Source organism: Chrysemys picta, chromosome 9, assembly GCF_011386835.1.
Source record: "Chrysemys picta bellii isolate R12L10 chromosome 9, ASM1138683v2, whole genome shotgun sequence".
Lineage (NCBI taxonomy): Eukaryota > Metazoa > Chordata > Testudines > Emydidae > Chrysemys > Chrysemys picta.
In genome coordinates this window covers 103,918,727-103,944,333 of record NC_088799.1, presented here as the reverse complement: position 1 = coordinate 103,944,333, position 25,607 = coordinate 103,918,727, and the positions used below count along the sequence as shown (strand labels likewise).

The following is a 25,607-nucleotide window of genomic DNA, read 5'->3' as shown; positions in this document are numbered from 1 at the left end:
ATATCCCACCTTTGAGTGCTTTACTTTGCAACCGTAATAATGCTCTTGTAGTTCAGTTTTATGTGTGTAATTTCCTAAATTTTCCAGCACAAACTGAAGAAACAAATTCCATCGTATGACATCATACTGACACTGACATGGTTCATCTGTAGGGTTAGAACTTTTAGATTCACTGTACAGACCTCTGCCACTTGAGCTAACCGAGTAATTGATACCAGTAGTATGTCATCATCCTCTATGTGGACCAGAACTAGAGGGGAATGGGACACACACTTTGTTAGTGAGTTTCACAGCTATTTGCTGACAGCAGAGGAAAGGTGAGACTAAGGATTCTTGGGTTCCATTTCAGGCTCTGGAGGTGTGTGCTTCCAGTGGGTGCAGACTCTTCTGCCCATAGTCCCCAACATCCACCCTTCTGTCCCCATCCCCTCCAATCTGCCTCTGTTCCAGTCCTGTCTCTTTCCCACCTCTGGCTTCTTGACCTAGTTCCATTCTACTTGCCTCCCCAGTCCCATTCTCCACTCCTCAGGCTTCTCATTTCATAGAATCATAGAATATCAGGGTTGGAAGGGACCTCAGGAGGTCATCTAGTCCAACCCCCTGCTCAAAGCAGGACCAATCCCCAACTAAATCATCCCAGCCAGGGCTTTGTCAAGCCTGACCTTAAAAACCTCTAAGGAAGGAGATTCCACCACCTCCCTAGGTAACCCATTCCAGTGCTTCACCACCCTCCTAGTGAAAAAGTTTTTCCTAATATCCAACCTAAACCTCCTCCACTGCAACTTGAGACCATTACTCCTTGTTCTGTCATCTGGTACCACTGAGAACAGTCTAGATCCATCCTCTTTGGAACCCCCTTTCAGGTAGCTGAAAGCAGCTATTTTTCTCTTCATTTTTCTCTTCCCCCCTCATTTTTCTCTTCTGCAGACTAAACAATCCCAGTTTCCTCAGCTTCTCTTCATAAGTCATGTGCTCCAGCCCCCTAATAATTTTTGTTGCCCTCCGCTGGACTCTTTCCAATTTTTCCACATCCTTCTTGTAGTGTGGGGCCCAAAACTGGACACAGTACTCCAGATGAGGCCTCACCAATGTTGAATAGAGGGGAACGATCATGTCCCTCGGTCTGCTGACAATGCCCCTACTTATACAGCCCAAAATGCCGTTAGCCTTCTTGGCAACAAGGGCACACTGTTGACTCATGTCCAGCTTCTCGTCCACTGTAACCTCTAGGTCCTTTTCTGCAGAACTGCTGCCTAGCCATTCGGTCCCTAGTCTGTAGCAGTGCATGGGATTCTTCCATCCTAAGTGCAGGACTCTGCACTTGTCCTTGTTGACCCTCATCAGATTTCTTTTGGCCCAATCCTCTAATTTGTCTAGGTCCCTCTGTATCCTATCCCTGCCCTCCAGCGTATCTACCAGTCCTCCCAGTTTAGTGTCATCTGCAAACTTGCTGAGAGTGCTGTCCACGCCATCCTCCAGATCATTAATGAAGATACTGAACAAAACCGGCCCCAGGACTGACCGTTGGGGCACTCCGCTTGATACTGGCTGCCAACTAGACATGGAGCCATTGATCACTACCCCTTGAGCCCGACAATCTAGCCAGCTTTCTATCCACCTTATAGTCCATTCATCCAGCCCATACTTCTTTAACTTGCCAGCAAGAATACTGTGGGAGACTGTATCAAAAGCTTTGCTAAAGTCAAGGAATAACACATCCACTGCTTTCCCCTCATCCACAGAGCCAGTTATTTCGTCATAGAAGGCAATTAGGTTAGTCAGGCATGACTTTCCCTTGGTGAATCCATGCTGACTGTTCCTGATCACTTTCCTCTCCTCCTCTCCACTTTCCTCCTTGCCTAGCAAGTCCCAGTTCCACCTCCCTCCTGGTTCCTCCTCCAGTTGGTTTTTCCCTTGTCTCCCCATTGGCTCCCAGTCAGTCTTCCTTCCTGGGCTCCTCATCCAATCTCAGTATCATTCCTCCATTTCTTGCCCAAATGCCCTCCATTTCTTGCCCCTTCCCTGACTCCTTGTCCCATTCTCTTTGCCCAGCCAATCACAGTTCTCTCCTGCACCTTGTCAGAACTGTCTCCCCTCTCCTCCCTGGTTCCTTAGTCCCACTTTTTTTGTCCTGCCAGTCTCAGTCTGCCCACGTCTTTCAGCTTCTTGTCTGACCTCAGTACTCCTTCCTGCAGCCAACGACAACTAGTTCCCGGTCGCCACCCCTGTTTCTCTCACTAGGACCCAGCCTCCTCTCCCCCCCCCAGTTCCCAGTCCCACTCTCCTTGTGCAGCCAGCCTCAGTTCCAGTTTCACTAGGCTCCTTATCCCAACTTACTTCTTTCTCTCCCCATGCTCTGACTTCTGTCCCCTCGGCATTCCAATCAGATGGCTTCCTCCTCCATGCTGTCTGGGGCCTGCAGGGAGATCATTGAGAGCACAGGAGAGAGAGGCTCCGTGCTCTTAGTTCCAGTGCCTAGCTGCACTCTGGCCTGGAGTCCTTGGGAGCAGTCATTACATGGAAAGTCCAGCTTCGCCTCCTAGTCCTGGGCTGGAGGAAGGTTGCTCATTTGCTTGGTGGAGATAGGGCATGCACAGTCTTGTCACATGTATGAATTATCAGGGGATGGAACATATTCAATTGCTGTGTGGGGATAGTGCATACACGGTCTGTCCAGCATTTGGAGCTGTGGGAGGATTGAGTATACTCATGGAGAATGGAATCTTCAGAGATTTTAGCAGCTAAATCTCTACTGAGCATGCGCAAACTGTAATTTTTCAAAGGCTTAAAACTTGGCCAGATTTGGATGGATTTTCACAGTGATTACACAAGTGCCACCCCTACCAAATTTTAAGTCCCCGTTCCAAAGTGCTGTTCAAAGAAAGTCACCAGAATTATTTTACGTGGGCAAAACAACAGATGTTTCCCAAGCCTCGTTTTCAAAAATGGCTGAACTATTTTTCCTGAAATTTTCTAAAAAAATTCAATCTGAGGCAGATACATAGCATAAAAAATTTAAGTTTAAAGGATTAAAGTTTGGCAAAGTTATAAGTCACTGAAAACAGAGTTTTATCAAGAGAACTGTTGGGTAACATTAATAGTATAGTAATAGGCAGGGCGACCAGTGCTGCATGTGAGTTTTTTCAGGTCTTTAATAATTTATTGTCCTCTGAATGCCTTTCTAATTCTGCAATATTCTTTTTGAAATGGGGTCACCAGTACTGTACACAGTATTCAGATGAGGTTGCACCATTCATTTATATAATTGCATTATAATATTTTCTATATTATCACCAACCCATTGCTTTGCATCCTAACATCTTGTTGGCGTTTTTGACTGCAGTTGCACATTGAGCAAAGATGTTCATTGAGCTGTCCACAATGATGCCGAGGTCCGTTTTTTGATTTATTACAACTAATTTAGAACCCTATGAGGTATATGAATAGTTCAATTTGTTCCTTATAGTGTATATTACTTTGTGTTTATCAACACTTAACTTCATCTACCATTGTGTCTCCCATTCTCTGGTCTTGATTAGCCTAAATAACTCTGTCATCTGCAAATTTTGCTACCTTACTGCTTACATGCCTTTCCAGATTAATATCTTAAACACCACATACCTAATATAGAACCTTAAGTCACTCTGCTGTTAACTTTTAGTCATGATGAGTATTGACCATTTATTCATATCCTCTGTTTCTCATCTCCGAAGCAGTTTTTAATCCATGACAATACTTTGCCTCTCACCCCATGACAACTAAGTTTCTTTAAGGATCCTAGCCAAAGGCTTTTTGAAGCCCTCAATAAATTAATTGATTCTCCTTTATCTACTACTTTATTGACACGTTCAAAGAATTCTCACAGACAAGACATGATTTTCCTTTGCAGAAACCATGCTGGTTAGACCCTGTTATATTTAATGAAGTGAAAGTCTGTAATACGATCCAATGGCTGGAAGTTGAAGCTAGACAAATCGCGACTAGAAATAAGGTGTAAATTTTTAACAGGCTGATTAACCACTGGAACAGTTTAGCAAGGGTCATGGTGGATTCTCTATCACTGGCAGTTTTTAAATCAAGATTGGATGTTTTTCTAAAAGATCTGCTCTAGGAATTATTTTGGGGATGTTCTGTGGTCTGTGCCTTATGGGAAGTCAGACTAGATGATCACAATGGTCCCTTCTAGCCTTGGAATCTATGAATGTATTTGACTATTTCAACCTTTTGATTCTTATGAAGCCTGATGTATTTAGCTTAGGAAAATGTAGTCAATTTAAACTTCAATGTGGCTGTTTTTAATTTTTTTTTTTTAATTTTCTAGGCAAAAAACTACTCTGAAGCCCTTCAGTGGTATAACTATTCTCTCAGCTTCTATTCATCTGGGCAGATAGATCAGAACTTGGCTAAGTTGCAGAGGAATATGGCTTCCTGCTACTTTCATCTGAAACAACTTGAAAAAGTATTTGTGTGTCTGTGTGTGGGGGGAGCGTAGGGGGGGTGTTGCAGTGTCAATGGGACTTGATTTCAAATTGTGAAAGGTTAAAGGGGAATGGAAGTTTGTTCTGTAGCTTTTCTGTTTTGAGTTACATGATTATACTTGGGACTTTAAGGTTTAAAAATGTACCCACTTAATTATTAATATATTTGTTTTCATTAGGGTCCCCCCACTTCTAGATCCTGTACAAACATAATAGAGGGCATGATTTCTGCCACAAACAGCTTACAATGTAAAGAAATGATATAGTAGAGAGAAGCGGTCCAGCAGATAAATAAAATGGCAAAAGTGGAGATTTGTCACGTCTTGATAATACAATGTTTTTGATACTACTATGTTTTAAAATGGAAATATAAAACTATCCCCATTTGCTACTTGACATGGACATTATTAGTTGGGTAATTTATTAAGCGTGTCATGGTAGAAGTTTTTTCTTCAAAGTGCACCAGCTCAGAGAGATGAAGCAGCATGACTGCATCACTGGTGGAACAGACAGATGGGGAGCAATGTAAAAAGACACAAAGGTGGAAAAGTTGGGAGGGCCTTGAAAGACCAGAAGTTTGAGCTTGATGTGATTGAAAAGCTGCTGTATAGCAAGGCTGCCTTGGAGTTACTGGTAAATGGACTGTCTTGTGTAAAGTTATATTTCAGCATGTCATCAGACCACTAATTTAAATGAGCTGAGTAACAAAATGATTGCAAGGAAGTATGCATTACAGAGAGGGAGCTTTAACAGCTGTAAAGACCTAGAGAGATCACATGGCGCAAGTTATCTTTGTGCCTCTTAGCATAACAGCTAGTGTCACCAGAGCAGACTCATAACTAGTATCATCTGTGTGTAAGTCTAAAAAACTTGCTACTCTTAAGATAGGACTTACAAAATTAATTCATTTTGCCTAAATTAAAAAAGCATCTTGAGCACTTGCTTTAAGTGATCACTAGATGGAGTTCTAAGCTATGTTTGTACTTTACAAATGATGTACAAACTTGCCTGCTGATACTACCTATGTGGTCTCTAATTCTGAATGGAGAGCAGAGACATGCTGTGAGGTGCAGCCAGAGCTGCTCCTTGAAGTTAGATTCACAGCAACTAGTGTGATATTCTCATGAAGTTGAGGGCATTCACTTTCCTGTGTACACACCAACCTGATGCTGCAAGTCTCAGGTCCTGTAGCACAGTAAGAGTCTCTTGGAAGCTCACTGTATTCTACTAATGTGTATGACAGATGTTAGGGGAGCAGTGCTGCACCCTCATGTGTTCCAGCCCAGTAACATTTCTGGAACTGAAGACTTTATAGGAAAGGGGAGAGTTAAAGAGGCTGGGAAAATAGTGAACAATTTACTGGAGTCTGGTCTCTGGAAGGGCGGAGTTGCTTTTTGGAGTTCTTTAGACCAGCGTTTCTCAAATGTGGCCACTAGGGGTTTTTCTTGTGGCTACAGCAGGGGTGGGCAAACTTTTTGGCTGGAGGGCGACATCGGGGTGGGGAAATTGCTTGCAGGGCCATGAATGTTGGGGTGTGGGAGGGGGTGCGGTGTGCAGAAAGGGGCTCAGGGCAAGGGGTTGGGGCAGAAGAGGGGTGCAGGGCGCAGGAGGGGGTGCACAGTGTGGGAGGGGGCTCAGGGCAGAGGGTTGAGGTGCAGAAGGGAGTGCAGGGTGTGGCAGGGGGCTCAGGGCAAGGGTTTTGGGGTGCAGCAGGGGGCTCAGGATAGGGGGTTGGGGTGCAGGGTGCAGGAGGAGTTCGCGGTGAGGGCTCCGGCCTGGCACCGCTTACCTGGAGCTGCTCCGGGGTGGCAGCGGGGCCAGGGCAGGCTCCCTGCCGGCCCCACCCCCACGCCGCTCCTGGAAGCGACCGGCACCACGGCCCTGCGGCCCCTGGGGGAGGGGGGGCAGAGGGCTGACCGCGCCACCCTTGCCTGTGGGTACCTCCCCCGAAGCTCCCATTGGCTGCGGTTCTCGTTCCAGGCCAATAGGAGCTTTGTGGAAGGTACCCATAGGCAAGAGCAGTGCGCAGAGCCCTCTGCCCTCCCTCCCCCCAGGGGCCGCAGGGACGTGGTGCTGGCTGCTTCCTGGAGCAAAGCGGGGCCCACGGTGCCACGGGGATGGTAATCCCACAGGCTGGATCCAAAACCCTGAGGGGCCGGATCTGGCCTGTGGGCCGTAGTTTGCCCACTCCTGGGCTGTGATGGGGAAGGGGGGGAGCAGCGGCTCCTCCCCCTCCCTGGTGCTCCTGGATGCCTTGGTGTTGGTTGCTGGGGCTTCCAGCAAGTGTTGGGCACTGCCTCCCTCTAGAGACCCCTGGGGCACAATGCTGGAGGAGCAGGCAGCCGGTGAGTTCCCCACCTTCCCAGGCGCAGGTGGGGCTCAGGATCTGGGCTTAAGCCCGGGCGTGGCAGGGAAGTACGTTCTGGCTGCGAGGCTTTGGGTTCCAGCCCCGGGCTCTGGCTGCATGGCTTTGGGCTCCGTCCCCTAACTGGTAGCAGTAGTAGGCTATTAACATATCCATGGACCAGCCATCAGTCCCGCACTGTCCCAGTCCCCTTCTTCTCATATATACCCTCTGCTCCTGTCCAACCCTCACCCTAGCTTTGGACCCCATCCCCCTCTACTCTTACCCATTCCCCACTCCCATTCCCGCTCTTGCCTCCCTCTGTGCCTATCCACCCTCCTCCCACCCCAACTTCTACTTCCCTCCCCCTGCATGGTTCCTGCAATCCCTTCTTCTTGTCCATCATTCTTCATCCCTCTGAATTCAAACCAGGCTCGGCTGCATCCTCTTTCACCATGCTGACTGCTTGGTAGTATCAGGAGCATCGAGAGCATAGGAGAGACAGTCTCCCTGCTCTCAGTTGCTGTGCCCAGTGCCACGTCAGCCCCCTGGCCGATAGAAGGAACAATTTCAGCAAAAGTCCTCCTCAGCACCTCCAGGCTGGGCTGGAGCATGCTTAGTGCAGATGGAATCATCAGAAAATGTAGCTGCCAAACTCTAAGAAGTCTCTACTGAGTATGTATAGATTGAGACTTTTCAAAGGCTCCTAGCTTGGCAAATTTGGGCGAAATTTTCAAGGGACAGCAAAAGGCGCATCTCTGATACTAGGAGAACTGCCCTGACAAATTTAAAATTCTTGCTCCACAGCATGAAGGCTCTAGAACTTCTTAACAAAATGGTTGTAATACTCTTTTTTAATTTGGGCCAAACAATGTATTTTCCTTAATCTCATCCTCAGAAATGGCTGAACCATTTGACCTGAAACTTTCCAAAAAAATTCAGCCGGAGGCAGACACTCGGCATGGAAAGTTCTAGCTTGAAGGGACAAAGTTTGGCAATATTATAAGCAACTGGAAATAGTATTTTGAAGTGTCTGACAGTGTTAACTATTGGTGGCACTACTAGCCTTCTTCACTTATGCTGTACCCCGAGGTGGGTCCTTGGCAGTAGCATAGAACCCTGGCTCTCTGGATCTTAAAGCAGAAGCCTTGACTGCCTGAATTAAAAGGTCCCACTCTGTTAGCCAGCTCATCAATCTCTATATGTTTCCCAGCCACCACTAGAGAGGGACAGAGCATCACACTAAGTGGGTATGGGTTACATGATGAGGAAGCTTGCCTGAGTTTTAGAAGTCCATCCAGCTCTAATCCCCATACATACCCTGACAGCAGAGGTTGAACCTGGGACTTCTACATCTAAATGCAAGAGCCTGCACTGCCAGAGCTGAATGACCCACATCTGAGAATCAGGGATGCCCAGCAATTTCATCAACCTTTTTCTTCCAGCCACCACTAGACAGGGACAAAGCAAAACACGATTATCTAACCTTGAATATATGTGGCAACTTCTGTTTCCATGTATGCTGTGTATGCCAAGTAGAGTCCAGGAGAGTCATTTATAAACAAGATGCTCTGCAGACCCCTACCTCATTCAAGGTGAATTTCACCCCATCCAGCGGGTCAGCACAGTGAGACTGTAATAGAGCCTATGCCTTGTGCTGGCCGCCTGCACTGGGCTGAATTTCACTCTTACTTCTTAGCTCACAAGGTGAAACTTTCAAGGTTGTGGAAGAAATGGTCTGATGTTATTCTGTATCAGTTGAGAAACAGTGTGTGACCCTGGAATTAATGACTGTATTGTTAAGGGGTCAGAATTAAGGGTGTGTTTGCAACTGTAATTTTAGCATTTCTTGAGTTTTAAACGTTTAACTGCAACATTAACATTTATTGTCCCTCTATATGTGCTCAAAAGCTTATTTTTGTGACTTTTATTTTGTTTTTCAGCTATGGATAACTTAAGACTTTTAAGATCCTCAGGGCATGGACTTTTTTTTGTCTGTAAAACACCAAGCTTTATACAGCTGTGGATTTATACAGCACGTATATAATCATTAATATCTTCTCTCTCAGTTTAGCTCACCCAGCTACAATGTGTGTTACTGACTCCTTGTCATGACTGCGATAAAATCGTGTTAATCTTTTCTGTCAACAGGCAAAAGAGGCAGTGAAGGAAGCAGAGAGGTGTGATCCTAGCAGCATCTTCACTCAGTTCAGTGTGTATAAGGTTGCGGTCTTGGAGGGTAACACTGAAAAAGGTAGAAACAATCAGAAGGGTAATATGTTGCTGTGTACATATGAACACATGATTATTTTGCAGTTTCATTGATTTGGTCTTTTCCCAACAAAAAAGCTGCCTTTGACTTAGCCTGTTTCTCCACCTATGCCCTAAATTCCTTTCTCCCCTTCACCTGGAAACTAATTGGAAATGCTATCTGCATCACTGTCTCAAGTTTGTCTTCCCCAGCTACATCCTAGACCCTCTCCAATCTATCTTCTGCCCTTTCCACTGAAACTGCTCTCACCAAAGACTCTAATCACCTCCTCTTGGCCAAATGTCAGTGCCTCAGTTGCATCCTTGATTTCCTGAGTCTCTGTTGCTTTTGACATTGTTGATCATCCTCTTCTTGACTTCTTATCTCCCCTGGTCTTTTGTGATACTGTACTTTCCTAAGTCTCCTCTTATCTCTCTGACCATTCTGTCAGGTTTTTTGATGGGTGGTCCTCCTCTCTCCCACTTTCTGATGGAATCTCATAGGTCTCCGTCTCCAACCCCCTCCTTTTCTTCCATACATTGTATTCTAGGTCAGTGGTTCTCAACCGGTGGTCCATGGACTCTTGGGGGTCCTTAGACGATGTCTACTCCTATTCTCAGGCTTGACTCCTTTTTCTGCCTTCCTTTCTGGAGGGCCATAATCTGAGTCTTTTTGATTACAAGTAGCTTGTTTGCTGACCAGGTATGTCCATTATCTGCAGCTCCTTTGTGCTGTCATTTATGGGCAGTTCTCTCCTTCCTCTATCAGCTAGGTAATTTGCATCAAAACAGATGCTTTTTAGCTTGCTTTTGGACTCAAAGCCATCAGCAGAGCTCAGAGACTCTGTCTTAAAGGGACACAATGAACTTCCACCTGAGTTTTGATTACTTTCCACTTTTGCCTCCTGCTTCCAAAACACACAGCGATCTGAAAAAGAAAACACAACCTATAGTGGCTCCTTTTTGGAGCCCTAATAGAATTTTAATTAAGTAGCATGTTTTGCTTGCATTTTTGTTCTTTTCACCCCTTCTATAATATACACTGCATATGTCATAGGAAATTGCACATTTTTTCATAGTTTAATTTCTATAACATTATATTAATCATATCAATTTTTACATAAGGTGTGACTGTTTCTTTTGTGCTCACAGTTTCCATATACCCTTATAAAAGTGAAAGTCTGATTACTCAGAGCCAACTTCATTGTTCCTAACATTGCTACTTTGTGCACCTCATCCCTGCTATTGCTCCAGAGGGTACTGTCTTTTTCATTTCTTATTCTTTTACTGCAGCTCTTATCTGCTACTTGGTTACCAAAAAAATCTAGAATCTCTCCCCATTCTCCTAGTTGGTCGTTAAAAAGATATTGAACTTTATAAAGCATTGAGGTACCTTAAGGGTTAAATGCTAAATATCAGAGCCAAACAACACTAATTACCTGTGTCTGGCAAAAAGTGTCTGTCAGTTTTGCATCTTTGAATAAAAAGTTCAAATGGATTTTTAGTGGTATTATTTAAAAACCAAACCAAAACCAGAGTCCTGCACTTAGGACGGAAGAATCCTATGCACTGCTACAGACTAGGAACCAAATGGCTAGGTAGCAGTTCTGCAGAAAAGGACCTAGGGGTCACAGTGGACAAGAAGCTGGATATGAATCAACAGTGTGCTCTTGTTGCCAAGAAGGCTAACGGCATTTTGGGCTGTATAAGTAGGGGCATTGTCAGCAAATCGAGGGACGTGATCATTCCCCTCTATTCAACATTGGTGAGGCCTCATCTGGAGTACTGTGTCCAGTTTTGGGCCCCACACTACAAGAAGGATGTGGAAAAATTGGAAAGAGTCCAGCGGAGGGCAACAAAAATTATTAAGGGGCTGGAGCACATGACTTATGAAGAGAAGCTGAGGAAACTGGGATTGTTTAGTCTCCAGAAGAGAAGAATGAGGGGGGATTTGATAGCTGCTTTCAACTACCTGAAGGGGGGGGTTCCAAAGAGGTTGGAGCTCGGCTGTTCTCAGTGGTGGCAGATGACAGAACAAGGAGCAATGGTCTCAAGTTGCAGTGGGGGAGGTCTAGGTTGGATATTAGGAAACACTATTTCACTAGGAGGGTGGTGAAGCACTGGAATGGGTTACCTAGGGAGGTGGTGGAATCTCCTTCCTTAGAGGTTTTTAAGGCCCGGCTTGACAAAGTCCTGGCTGGGATGATTTAGTTGGGAATTGGTCCTGCTTTGAGCAGAGGGTTGGACTAGATGACCTCCTGAGGTCCCTTCCAACCCTGATATTCTATGATTCTATGAATTCGTCTTAAACCAACAAAACAAGAGTTTTACAAACCAGGAGTGTTGATTTAGGTCCTTAAAACATCACATATTTACACAATATATTTGCACACACACACACACATACATACATACATACATACATTCTCTTTTTCTTAACATCCTTTGCACAGCTCTAATAATTTTTACACAGCTGTACGTAGATTACATTCCCTTTTATACATTTGGGGCAGTTAAGTTCCAGTGGAATTATGTTCTTTTAGCGAATTTGACTAAATTGTCCATAGTCAAATGATTTCAATCAGATTGTCTCTTTGCCTGGATTATTTATAGACATTCCTTTGGAAAAGGGCCCATTTTTCCTTCAAATGGCTGCAAAGAAACCAAGAATTCTCTTCCTATAACACTTTTTTCTTTTTAACATTTTAACAATTTTCAGCTGTTTTCATTTCCTCCAGCCTCTGCAGAATTAACTTCTCACTCTTTTTCCTTAAATCACTTGTTTATCTAGATACAGAATGACACTTTCATCAGCTCAGATTTCACCATTTCAAGTAATTGTTTTAGGGATCTGAATTCCCCATGCCTGAACTTACTCCTTCCCTTACTCCTGCCACTAAGGTTCTCAGGGCTCCCAACCTGTTTTCCAGTCTCTTTATCTGTTGCCTGCCTGCTTGTCTGGGCCCAATCCTGCTTTCCTCACTGGAGCCTCTGGAATTTTGCAGAATTTAAAAATATGGTGCACATAATTTTTGGTGCATAATTTTTAATGTTTTGGTGCAGAATGCCCGCTGGAGTAACTCTTGTTGGTTTGAGCCAAGACATGGGAGAGTGGAGCCCCACCCGACCTATGGGTAATATTATTAGAGGGAGCGTTCTGCTTTCTGCGACAAGATTGGGGTGCTAGACAAGGCTTCCATTGTTTGGCAAAACTGTCTGCAGTAGCCAGAAAAACCATGTTAACATCTTTCTAGCAAGCCCAGTGCTTAACTGTGGAGAAATGCTAACATATTTACCTAGTCAGAACAGGTTTTCCAGGGGGAACTTGTGAAAATTAGTTGAAGATGTCAGCCTTTCCACAAATCAGTATGATATTTATGTTAAAATATCAGAGTACAGCTACTTTCATGTGCTTCTATGAAAAATTCTGCTAACAGCTGGTTCCTCATGTATTTCAGCTGTGGAAGCAATTGTTGCAATGGGGAAGTTAGCAGCAAAGCCAGCTCAGCATGAAGATAAGCTACTAGCAGATGGAAGTGCAGCCACCAGCCTTCTGAGTTTAGCTGCCCAGATTGCTTTAGAGGTAGGGAGAGCTGATAATATTTTCTTGGACTTCTGCTTCATTTTCAGATAAATGTAGCAGCTGTAGCCTGTCATACGTGTAGTTTTTCTTGCTATGTGCTACACTAGAGAAGACCTTGCTATGTAAACTCAAATGTGTTGAATAAAGTGAAGCAGAGGTTTATTCTAAACCAAAGAAATAAAGTTTTAAAAGAATTCTTAAGGAAAATTCCTGAGCTATAGATATTAGTAAATGGACATTGCATCAGATGCTTCCTTAGGTCTCCCTTCTGTCACAAGCTACAGGATTTCTGTTGTCTTCTATGACTTGATTGCTGAAGATGCTCAATTCAGAAGGAGAAGCTGCTTATATGTTCTTAAGGAGCTCAGATTCTGGGGTTGGGAAATCCTGAAGGACTATGAAAAGTTACTTGTCCCTCTTGCTCGTCTGTGAGCAATGACTGAATGGTGTGAGCACTGAATGAATGAATATTGGCGTATATAGAGCCCCCCTTTTAGCTATCTCTTGGGGTTTGCTAATAATATCCCAGGTTCTAATGGCTTCCCCAAGCTGTATTAATTCTGTTCTGTCTATGGACTGATTGTGCAAGGAATCACAGGATCTTTCGTTAAGATTTTTTTCCTTGCATGTGGGGATGTTCTTATGCAGAATCCTCTTGCCTTTCCCCCACGAGAAGACCATATAAACCCAGCAAACATTTTCCAGTTGTGGGTAGGATGGCGTTGTTTGACAATTGGCACAGCTTTTAGAAAATGTGTTTGTTACTTGTTTTCAGAATGAACAACAGGCTGTGGCTATCAAAGCTTTGGAGTATTTATCTCAGCACTCACAAGATTGTCAACAAGTGTTTACAGCTTTAAAGTGAGTATTTGAGATACCCATAAAGGAAGGGAATTTGTGCTGCTTTTCTTTTAATTTATTACATCTGATAAATTTTTAGTTTTCATGAAGGTGAAGAACTGAGCAGGTGATGTGTATTATGCTAGCCAGCAGCTCCTATGCTGTTGAAGTCCAGAGCATCCCATGACACTGCAAAACATATCTCAATCCTGAACTGCCACACCTTTAACCAGCCTATCATAGGCCTCTCTTGAGCAGTGGATGCCAGTTGCTCTGAGTTTAATGTTGTTTTTGTGATGTGGACAAATGGTCAGTAGTGACTAGAATGAAATTACAACCAATGCATTTGACTTGCTATCGATGATCCCCAGAGGTGAAAAGACTGGTTTGGTATCTAGCCCTAGAACTTGGGTTTGTTGATAACTAAGTAATTTTTTAAAATATCATGTTAAAATGTTTTTACCCTATTTTAAGAATAATAATTATAAGACAAACATATTTCTTCTATTGTTTACCCCAAGCCAGCCAGGCATTGATTTAGCAAAGTGGAGGACAAAATAAAGGATGAGAATGGGGAAAATCTTATAATCTTAATCCCAATCTGATACCCTGTATCTTTCAGTAGGTATATTTAATTGATGGCATGGAGAAGAGCTGAGAAAAGGTTGTCTCTTGTTGGGGCTGAAAAGGCACAAAATATTGATGGAGATGTAATTTCTAAGTCTCATTTTCTATGTTTTTCTTGTACATGTAGGTGTTTGGTTCGCCTTGTGTTGTCAAAAGTCATGGCAGAACCCAAAGAGAATAGGTGAGGCCATTTGCTAAACACATTTCTGTACGATTACTGTCCACTTAAAAAAGTATATATGGTTTTTATTTTCTTATCATGTGATTATGGGATTCAGTTATGTCAAGCTAAACACCAATTGACATAATTGAATAAGAACTTCAAGGAGTGGGCCCAGTGGCATCAAGTGTGACCATCTCTTCACCTTGTATAACTTTCCTCCAAGTACCTGCACTCCTCCCCCCTCCTGTTAACTGGATGCCAGCATGATACTAAATCAGTCCTCAGTGGGGAATGTAGATCAGGCTGCTTCTCTGAGGTTGACATCTCCAGTTGACATTTGGAGGATGTGCCTGTCAAGAGCTCTGAGAACAGTGTGGTCTTCGCTGCCAGAGACCAAGCATTTTTCAACTCTGTGTTGAGTGCCCAAAAGCTCAGGAAAGGAATACTGTTGATGGTAGACCACGGGTCTCCTTGGAGTGGGCTCTGTCACTTTGCTATGCACCCAAGTTGGAGTTAGTACCATACAGCTTACTTCTGATATCGCAAGGAAACAAGGCTATGTAATTGAAACTTGGAAGTTGAGTCTGTGGCTTCCCTTCTGAAAATCTCCTCCTACAATACTCCTCCTTTGGGCCTACAAATCTACAGGTCATAACACTCTTACTACAGGCCTGCAACACTGCTACTCCAGGTCTTACAACACTATGGATTTTGAGTCTATATGCTTTTGACAAAAGCAGGAGTACTGTATCTGTAATTAGAGTTATTGTATTCTGTCATACCATATAAAATAATAAAGTGTTCTGTAAAACTGGATTTTTCTTCTACTCTAGGACTAAAGATATGGACACACTTGTGACTTACTTGACCTCAGGTACGTAGTTTACATAAGAATATAAGAATGGCCGTATTGCGTCAGACCAAAGGTCCATCTAGCCCGGTATCCTGTCTACCGATGGTGGCCAATGCCAGGTGCCCGAGAGGGAGTGAACCAACAGGCAATGATCAAGTGATCTCTCTCCTGCCATCCATCTCCACCCTCTGACAAACAGAGGCTAGGGACACCCTTCCTTACCCATCCTGGCTAATATCCATTAACAGACTTAACCTCCGTGAATTTATCCAGTTCTCTTTTAAATGCTGTTATAGTCCTAGCCTTCACAACCTCTTCAGGCAAGGAGTTCCACAAGTTGACTGTGCGCTGTGTTAAGAACTTCCTTTTATTAGTTTTAAACCTGCTGCCCATTAATATCATTTGGTGGCCCCTAGTTCTTGTATTATGGAAACAAGTAAATAACTTTTCCTTATCCACTTTCTCCACATCACTCATGATTTTATATACCTCTATCATATCCCCCCTTAGTCTCCTCTTTTCCAAGCTGAAAAGTCCCAGCCTCTTTAATCTCTCCTCATACGGGACCCGTTCCAAACCCCTAATCATTTTAGTTGCCCTCTTCTGAACCTTTTCTAGTGCCAGTATATCTTTTTTTAGATGAGGAGACCACATCTGTACGCAGTATTCAAGATGTGGGCGTACCATGGATTTATACAAAGGCAATAAGATACTCTGTCTTATTTTCTATCCCCTTTTTAATGATTCCTAATCAGGGCCGGCTTTAGGAAGTGTGGGGCCCGATTCGAACAGTTTTGACGGGGCCCCGGCAGGGATGACTAAAAAAAAAAAAAACACGTGGGGCTTGTACTCACCGGGCGGCGCTCCTAGTCTTCGGTGGTGGGTCCTTCACTCGCTCCGGGTCTTCGACGGCACTGAAGGACCTGCTGCCGAAGACCTGGAGCGAGTGAAGGACCCGCTGCTGAAGTGCCGCCGAAGACTTGGAGTGCCGCCGGCTGAGTAAAAATTAAAAAAGGAGCTTCTAGCCAGGTAAGGGATTCTGGGCCACTTGCCCCCACCCCGGCAGCCCTGCCACTGGGTGCGGGTGTAGATCAATCTCTGATAATTTTCATATGACTTTACATTGTGCCTCTTCATATAACCTTGTGGTGGGTCTACCCACGTGTGACCTCTGTTTTCATGGAACTTTGTATCAAAGCCTCATTTAGAAACTTTGCATTGCCCTTGGTATAATATTATAGCCCCTAAGGATAGAATAAGATAGAAGAAAAATTTCTTTTTGCTAGCAGTAGAACAAGAGCTCTCCCCCCCACTCTTAATCAATTGCCCTGTTGAATGAATGAGGTGTGAATGAGCAAGGCATGGAAGGCAGCACCTCCAGACAGCCTCAACTGTTGGAGAGGGTCTGGGAGCCAGACCCAAGGACAATAAAACATGTCAAGTGGGCTCATTAAAGACAAGCAGACATACCGACGGCCTCGGGGGTTAGAAGCAAGCACCTTCTTTTGGAAACACCCTCTTTGCAGCATTGGGACAACACTCAAAAGAAAGCACACAAAGGACCAATGGACACAGACACAGAGTTTGAATCTGGTATAGATTTGCATAAGAGGAAAGCTGCTATAAAAGTGAGGTGTCTTGCAGAGGACCCCGGGTCTCGTCTTGTCAACATGGGAGCATCGATCCAGATCGGCAGAAGCCCGGCTCCACCCCCTCCCCCATCTAACTCACCTGGCCAGTGAAGTTAAGGGGAGCAACTAATTGGTAACAACAAGACGGAGTGTGTTTGTGTGTGTGTGTGTGTGAGTGTAAGTGTAATATATTATATGCATATAATACAGTGTTAATGAATACATGTATTACTAATAAATGTGGCGTTTTGTCTTATTCCCCCTGAAAAGATCCTGTGCAGTACTTTAAGTACAACGCGGGGCCCGATTCGGGGGAATTGGTGGAATTGGCCTAAAGCCGGCCCTGTTCCTAATATCCTGTTTTCTTTTTTGACTGCCGCTGCACACTGCGTGGACATCTTCAGAGAACTATCCACGATGACTCCAAGATCTCTCTCCTGATTAGTTGTAGCTAAATTAGCCCCCATCCATTTTCTGTGGTTGTACATCTATGAACATGTTGATGGTACAGTTAATGCTGTGTGTTTCTGCTCTGGAAAGCCTGCAGACTAGAGCTGGAAAAGCTTCATTCCTAGTAGGGCCTGTGTTAGCTGCTTCCCTCAGACAAAAGGCTCCCTCTTCCTACAGTTTCCCCTTGGGAAGGGGAAACCCTACTTATGATCACAAATGCAGTCAAAACAATCAGGTACCATCCACACTAGCAGGTCTAGGGGCTTCAGTCTGGGATGGCCCGAAGTGGCAGTTCTCTACTCTGTCTGCATAGATAGGGCTCAGAACAGCATCTTTATTAGGCAGGCAGGAGCTATGACAAAAGAAGAGTTGTTTTGTTGTTATGAGTTTCCAGTGCGAATTTATAAATGTGGTAGTTAAAGGCCAAGTGCGGGCTCTTCATTGTCCTAGCTATTTACAAGAAGAGGATTGTTTATATTAAAGTGTCTTCTGTTCTTCCTCTGAAACTTAGAAACTGCAGAAAATAATATAAAGTTGGTAAGAGAAATGAGGGGCTAATTACAATACTGACACTCACTTCAGTTTACCCCTCGCCTCCCTCCCAAAAAATCCCTCTTCTTCTTTGAGCAGTGTCCCTATGGGATGCTCCACTGTAGTTGTGTCTGCGTCCCTGTGCTGCTGATCAGAGAACTTCGGTAGCAATGTCTGTTGGGCCCGCAAATGTGCTGTCTCTTCTAGTGCTGCACCACGAGGCTAACCAACTGAGGGCTAACTGTCCTCAGTTAGTTCTCAACCACCCGGACTAGAGATGGAGCCTTTAGCTGCCTGTTAGCGGATCATTAACTCTTCTTTTCAGTTGTTAATCTTTAGATTTTAGAAATCCTTTAGCCTTCATTTGACTTTTATTTGGCGGTGCCTTTAAAAAAAAAATCAACAAAAGAAGAAAGAAAAGGCTTTATTCTTGTCGGCCCCCAGTTTTGGGCGACCCCCCCTGGATAAGGATATGCCTGGCTCTCTGGGCTTCAAGAATTGTCGCACTTCCAGAGAAGCAATCCCGGTTGTGGACAAGCACTCCTCGTGCATGAGCTGTCTCGGAGCGGGCACATCCAACAAAAGTGTTCCCTCTGCAAGCAGCTCCAACCGAGATCCCACAAGGACAGAGAGCTCTGCCAGAAAATCATTTGTATAGTAGCAGCTCTCCAACCCCAGCCCTCCAATGGATGGGAGTCTTCCTTTCAACCTTGACTTTGAAGGATATTGCGTCGAAGAAATGGCCCGGGCACTCCTCTCAAAAGTTGAAAAAGAGAGTGGGAAGACCACTCAGTGAGCCCAGGGATATCTGAAAGCAATCACCACCTTGCTCAGTATCCTTGGCACCACCGACACTGAGATCACCTTGCACCCACATCTCACGGAGACTGTCAATGTCCAGTACCGTTGATAGGCCCATGGACTGTTTGGGGACAGGCACCGAATATGCGAGCTGTCAGTACTGCCAGCAGCATTGGCCCCTGGGGCACTGGAGAGATTGGTACGGGCAAGGTCCCCATCTCCCCTGGCACCACCACCAACGCCAGGACACTTGGTACTGGTAGAATTCCATCAGGCTGGTGACCTGGCTACGGTGGAAGCTCCTTACTCTCCACCACGATCATGGAACGGAGCCATGGCCGACCAAGGGGCATTTCCTCACAATCCTGCCTTGCCCCTCCGATGTCAAATGATGGATCAGACAGTGAGCCGGACGGGGTTTCTCCATAGGCGCCGATGCTGTGGTTGCGCCGGAGCTGCACACATCTTTGTTTCTGGCTTCCTTGCACACACCTCCAATCTGAGTACTGCTTGTCAATCACCCACGCGTGGAATACACATAGGGACCAGCACTTGAAGACAGAATGAAGGTTCTTCTTCGAGTGCTTGCTCATATCCATTCCATTAGGTGTGTGCGCGCCGCGTGCACGATCGTCGGAAGATTTTTACCCTAGCAACACCGGCGGGTCGGCTGTGGAGCCCCCTAGAGTGGCGCCTTCATGGCGCTGAATATATACCCCAGCCGACCCGGTGCCCCCTCAGTTCCTTCTTACCGCCCCTGACGGTCGTTGGAACTGTGGAGCGCTGCTTAGCTGTTCTCCACTTTCCCTAGCTTATCTTGTTGTATCATTGTTGTAAGTTAGTTAAGTAGTTTTAAAGTTGTTCTAAATAGTCCAGGGGATTAAGGGGGTCGTCTCCCCCCTTTCTCCCCCGGCCGCGGGGCCGGGCTCATGCCCAACGCTCCCGGCTTCAAGCTGTGCGCCTCCTGCGCTAAACCTATGCCCACGAGCGACCCGCACGAATCCTGTCTGAAGTGCCTGGGAGAGTCACACCAGACAGATAAGTGTAAAATCTGTAAGGCCTTTCGTCCGAGAACCAAGAAGGAGCGGGACTTTCGGCTCAGGCAACTTCTGATGGAGGCGGCTCTTAGCCCGGACGCTCCTTCCACGAGCAAGGCCCCGGCACCTAGCACCTCGGTGCGCAGTGCCCCGGCGGCACCGGCTGCGACGACCACGCGAGTGGCGTCAGACAAGCCTCCCCGGCACCGGACCTCGTCGGCACCGCAGACACAGCAAGTGCCTCGGCGCCGGTCCTTATCCCCAGGGCATAAAAAAGCCCATAAGACGGGGACATCAGTGCCGAAGACGCCAGCTCCCCCAGTGTCGGGGGTAGAGCCGCGTCCACCGGTGGAGCAACGAAAACAGGTGCCTCCGGCACCGTCGACTCCGGCGCCGAGGCCGTTGAGTCCGGTGCAAATAGCGTCTCCCCCCAGGCCGGCGGTGATACAGTGCCTCCCGTCGACTCCAGAGACCTTCGCGGCGGCGAGAGACTTAATAGCTCTCACGGAGCCGGCACCGCCTCAACCACCGGCGCCGACTGCACCGTTGACTCGCCCGGTCCAGTCGAGGGGGAAACCTGCCTTGATGCGCCCGCCATCACAAGGGCTGGAACCTCGGCACCGGTCCAGGTCCCGAAGCAGGTCCCCACGCCGCTCGCAGTCCCGGCACCGAATATCGTCTCGGCACCGGTCGTACTCGCGGCCAAGATCTTCTTCGCGGCACCGCTCTTCGTCTCGGCACCGACATGATCGTCGGCACCGATCAACGTCGAGACGTAGTTCTCGGCACCGCTACGGTCGGCGCTCGACGTCGAGGGGTCGCTCCCGGCACCGGGCATACTCCAGGTCCTCGTCGAGGTCCAGATCCGACTCCCGGCACCGACGAGGTCATCGGCACCGGTCGCGGTCCCGGCACCGATCGCCGGCACCGCGTAGAGATAGATCATCTCCGGACCGGCACCGTGCGGCACCGCAGCCCACCGGGATGGTTTCATCTCTCTCGGCACCGCCATGGCCGTCTAGATCGGTGTCTCGCTCCTCGGAGGACCTGTCGAGATCGGCATACCCCCCTCAAGGGCACGCCGATGAACAAAATTTCGGCCACTGGCAAGAGATGGCAGAGGACCACTCTCATGGACCATCTCACTGGTCGTTTTGGACCCCGTGGGCATACCACCAAGAGCAAGGGGCTCCAATACCATCGACCTCTCGCTCGGGTCACTCGGTTAGAAGGGCCCCAGAATCCACCATCTCTCGGCCTCCGCCAGGAGGCATGGAGGCTTCGGTGTCCACGCCACCCGACACCAGGGACCCAAGTGCAGGTGATGCCCCGGCCCAAGAGCAAGGGGATCAGGACCCCCCCTTGGATCCGGTACCACCGGAGGCATCCTCTTCCTCCTCTCCGGACGAGGCAGTGGCGGGCACTTCATGTACGGGTCCCCCTCCGATAGATCTTCGGGCTCACCAGGATCTCCTGCGTAGGATGGCCCGTAATATGGACCTGCAGGCGGAGGAGATAGTGGAGGTGCACGACCCGATCGTGAACATCCTTGGAGCAGATGCCCCATCGAGGGTGGCGTTACCTCTGATCCGCACGATCCAATCGAATGCGGATACGATATGGCAAACTCCTGCCTCCATTCCACCCACAGCGAGAGGGGTGGAAAGAAAATACTTTGTCCCCTCTAAGGACTATGGGTACTTGTATACCCACCCCCAACCGTGCTCACTGGTGGTGGAATCAGTGAATGCACGAGAGCGCCACGGCCAGCAGGCTGCAGCGCCTAAATCAAAAGAGGCTAAGCGGCTCGACCTGTTTGGCCGTAAGGTTTACTCAGCCGGAGGGCTACAACTTAGAGCGGCGAACCAACAGGCGCTACTGAGCCGCTACAATTTCAACTCCTGGAACTCTATGGGGAAGTTTAAGGAGTTGATTCCCCAAGAGTCCAGGGAAGAGTTTGGAGCCATGGTAGAGGAGGGCAAGAAGGTGGCTCGGACCTCCTTGCAGGCCTCCTTGGACATTGCAGACTCAGCGGCGAGGACCCTGGCTTCGGGCATCGCTATGCGCAGGATCTCCTGGCTTCAGGTTTCGGGTTTGCCTCCGGAGCTGCAGCAAACCCTACAAGATCTGCCTTTTGAGGGTCATGGATTGTTCTCGGATAAGACGGACTCTCGCCTGCAGAGCCTCAAGGACTCGAGAACAATCATGCGCTCCCTGGGGATGCATGTTGTGGGCCCCCAGCGCAGGCCATTTAGGCCGCAGCCTCAGCGCTTCTACCCCCCCCCGCCTCGTCAGAGACAGGACTCGGCCCGGAGGCGAGGGCGAGGTGGTAGAAGGAGGTGGACCGGCCCTCAACCCGGCCAGAACCAGGGGCCACCTCGACCACCTTCAGGCCCCAGGCAGAACTTTTGAAGGTGCGGTCGAGGACGGCGCCCCAGTCATCCCCCAGGATCCAGCCCCCTCCTTTCGGGATCGCCTCTCCCACTTCCACCGTGCTTGGTCCCTTATAACTTCGGACCGTTGGGTCCTCCGCACGGTGGAGAGGGGATACGCTATCCAGTTTTCTTCTATCCCCCCCTCCTCCCCCCCTTCCCCGTCCCTCTTCAGGGACCCTTCTCACGAGCAACTTCTTATACAGGAAGTTTCTACGCTCCTCGCTATGGGGGCCATAGAGGAGGTTCCAGTGGAATTAAGGGGCAGGGGATTCTATTCCCGTTATTTCCTCATTCCCAAGTCCAAAGGAGGTCTGCGACCCATCTTGGACTTGCGCGGACTCAACAAATTCGTAGTAAAGTTGAAGTTCCGCATGGTCTCTCTGGGGGCCATTATCCCTTCCCTCGATCCTGGAGACTGGTTTGCCGCCCTCGACATGAAAGACGCATACTTTCACATTGCTATTTTCCCGCCTCACAGACGCTTCCTCCGATTCGTGGTAAACAGGGTGCACTACCAATTTGCAGTCCTTCCCTTCGGACTATCTTCGGCCCCACGGGTCTTCACGAAATGTATGGCTGTCGTGGCAGCGTACCTTCGTCGGCAAGGGATACAGGTGTTCCCGTACCTAGACGACTGGCTGGTACGCGGTCGCACCAAGGAACAAGTTCGCGATCACGTCCACATAATAGTGCGCACATTCAACAAGTTGGGTATCCTACTCAACAAGGACAAATCCACTCTAGAACCTACCCAGAGAATAGAATTCATCGGTGCGGTTCTAGACTCCAGACGCGCACAAGCCATCCTGCCAGACAATCGCTTTTGCACCATCACGAGCCTCATACAGGGACTCAAGGCCTTCCCAACTACCACGGTGAGGTCGTGCCTTACCCTCCTGGGTCACATGGCTTCATGCACGTACGTAACCAGGCATGCCAGACTTCGGCTTCGCCCACTCCAGACCTGGGTGTCATCAATATACCGCCCACATCGGGACAGCCTGAATATGGTGGTCACAATCCCGAACTCGGTCCTGACCTCCCTCACATGGTGGCTAGATCACAATGTGGTTTGCGAGGGGATGCCGTTTCACGCCCCACAACCCTCTCTGCACCTGGTCACAGACGCTTCATCTCTGGGTTGGGGCGCCCATCTCAACGAGCACCATACCCAGGGCCTGTGGACTGCACCTCAGCTAGCCCTACACATCAATGTTCGGGAACTGATGGCGGTGCGCCTGGCGTGCCAGGCATTTCTCAATCTCCTACGTGGCCGCTGTGTGTTAGTTCTCACCGACAACACCACGGCCATGTTTTACATCAACAAGCAAGGAGGAGCACGTTCGTCAATTCTATGCCAAGAGGCCATTCGCCTGTGGGACTTCTGCATCGCCCACTCAATCCATCTCACGGCATCGTTCCTCCCTGGAGTCCAGAACACTTTAGCGGACCGACTCAGCAGGTCCTTTCAAACGCACGAGTGGTCTATCCGTCCGGACATCATACATTCCGTCTTCCAGAAGTGGGGGTTTCCCCAGATAGACCTGTTTGCATCTCGAGACAACAGGAAGTGCCACGTGTTCTGCTCCCTGCAAGGTCGAGCCCCAGGCTCCCTCTCGGATGCGTTTCTCTTTCCCTGGAAAGACCACCTGTTTTATGCCTTCCCTCCGTTTCCTCTGGTCCACAAGGTACTGCTCAAATTGCGCAGAGACCAGGCACAGGTGATTCTGATCGCTCCAGCGTGGCCGAGACAACATTGGTACACCACGCTGCTGGAACTCTCGGTTCAGACACCGATCCCGCTTCCGTTGTATCCGGATCTCATCACGCAGAACCACGGCCGGCTGCGTCACCCCGACCTGCAATCACTCCACCTCACGGCGTGGCTGCTCCATGGTTCACCCAGGCAGAGCAACAGTGTTCACACTCTGTCCAACAGATTCTGCTGAGCAGTAGGAAGCCTTCAACACGGACCACATACTTGGCCAAGTGGAAGCGGTTCTCCTGTTGGTGCGAGCAACGAGCCACGTCCCCATTGCACGCACCTATTCCTCTTATTTTGGAATATCTCCTCTCCCTAAAACAGCAAGGGTTGGCGATATCTTCAATTAGAGTTCACCTGGCCGCTATATCGGCCTTCCATCCAGGGGAACTCGCGTCCTCGGTATTCTCTAACCCGATGGTCGTTAGATTCCTCAAGGGCTTAGACCGGATGTACCCACAACAACGTCAGCCCGTTCCGACGTGGGACCTCAACCTGGTTCTCTCCAAGCTCACAGGTCCTCCATTCGAGCCACTGGCCACCTGTTCACTTCTGTACCTGTCCTGGAAGACAGCCTTCCTCGTAGCCATCACCTCAGCAAGGCGCGTTTCTGAACTCAGGGCGCTTACATCCGAGCCCCCTTACACAGTTTTCCACAAGGATAAAGTGCAGCTTCGTCCACATCCTGCCTTTCTCCCTAAAGTGGTTTCTCCATTTCATATCAACCAGGATATATTTCTCCCGGTTTTTCACCCTAAACCACATGCTACTCGCCAGGATCAACGTTTGCATTCCCTGGACGTGCGAAGGGCCCTGGCCTTCTATATTGACCGCACAAAGCACTTTAGAAAGACGACGCAACTCTTCGTTGCAGTGGCCGACCGAATGAAAGGCTCACCGGTCTCCTCACAACGCCTATCCTCCTGGATTACGTCTTGCATCCGGACTTGCTACGACCTGGCAGGTGTCTCAGTACCACACCTCACCGCTCACTCCACGAGGGCCCAAGCTTCCTCGACGGCTTTCCTGGCGCAAGTTCCGATCCAGGACATTTGTAGAGCTGCGGTTTGGTCGTCAGTCCACACGTTTACAGAACACTATGCACTAGTGCAGCAGTCCAGGGACGATGCTGCCTTCGGATCAGCAGTTTTGCACACAGCAATGTCTCACTCCGACCCCACCACCTAAGTTGGGCTTGGGAGTCACCTAATGGAATGGATATGAGCAAGCACTCGAAGAAGAAAAGACGGTTACTCACCGTTGTAACTGTTGTTCTTCGAGATGTGTTGCTCATATCCATTCCAAACCCGCCCTCCGTCCCCACTGTCGGAGTAGCCGGCAAGAAGGAACTGAGGGGGCGCCGGGTCGGCTGGGGTATATATTCAGCGCCATGAAGGCGCCACTCTAGGGGGCTCCACAGCCGACCCGCCGGTGTTGCTAGGGTAAAAATCTTCCGACGATCGTGCACGCGGCGCGCACACACCTAATGGAATGGATATGAGCAACACATCTCGAAGAACAACAGTTACAACGGTGAGTAACCGTCTTTTACTTACTGTAACTGAAAGTTCTTTGAGATGTGTGGTCTATATCTTAGGGTTACCATATCTAACAAATAAAAAAAGAGGATCCTCCATGGGCCCTGGCCCCGCCCATTTCCCCACCCCACCCCAACTCCACCCCTTCCCCACCCTAACTCCGTCCCCTCCTCCCTCCCACTCCCAGCCACGCGGAAAGGGCTGCCCGAGCGCTACCGGCTTCACGGTTTGCCGGGCAGCCCCCAGACCCTGCGCCCCCGGCCGGTGCTTCCCCAGCACAGCTG

General features: G+C 48.1%; 1 protein-coding gene across 5 annotated transcripts in view; it reads left to right on the top strand.

Annotated features, from left to right (window-relative positions):
- Positions 1-25,607, top strand: part of TEX11 (testis expressed 11) — a 110,318-nt gene that overhangs the window by 45,102 nt on the left and 39,609 nt on the right. For all 5 annotated transcript variants that reach the window (XM_065557384.1, XM_065557381.1, XM_065557380.1 and 2 more), the window contains 6 exons: positions 4,322-4,459; positions 8,974-9,076; positions 12,531-12,655; positions 13,431-13,516; positions 14,250-14,303; positions 15,119-15,159. In XM_065557384.1, the coding sequence (XP_065413456.1) occupies positions 4,322-4,459; positions 8,974-9,076; positions 12,531-12,655; positions 13,431-13,516; positions 14,250-14,303; positions 15,119-15,159 (547 nt within the window). The remainder of the gene's footprint in view (positions 1-4,321; positions 4,460-8,973; positions 9,077-12,530; positions 12,656-13,430; positions 13,517-14,249; positions 14,304-15,118; positions 15,160-25,607) is intronic.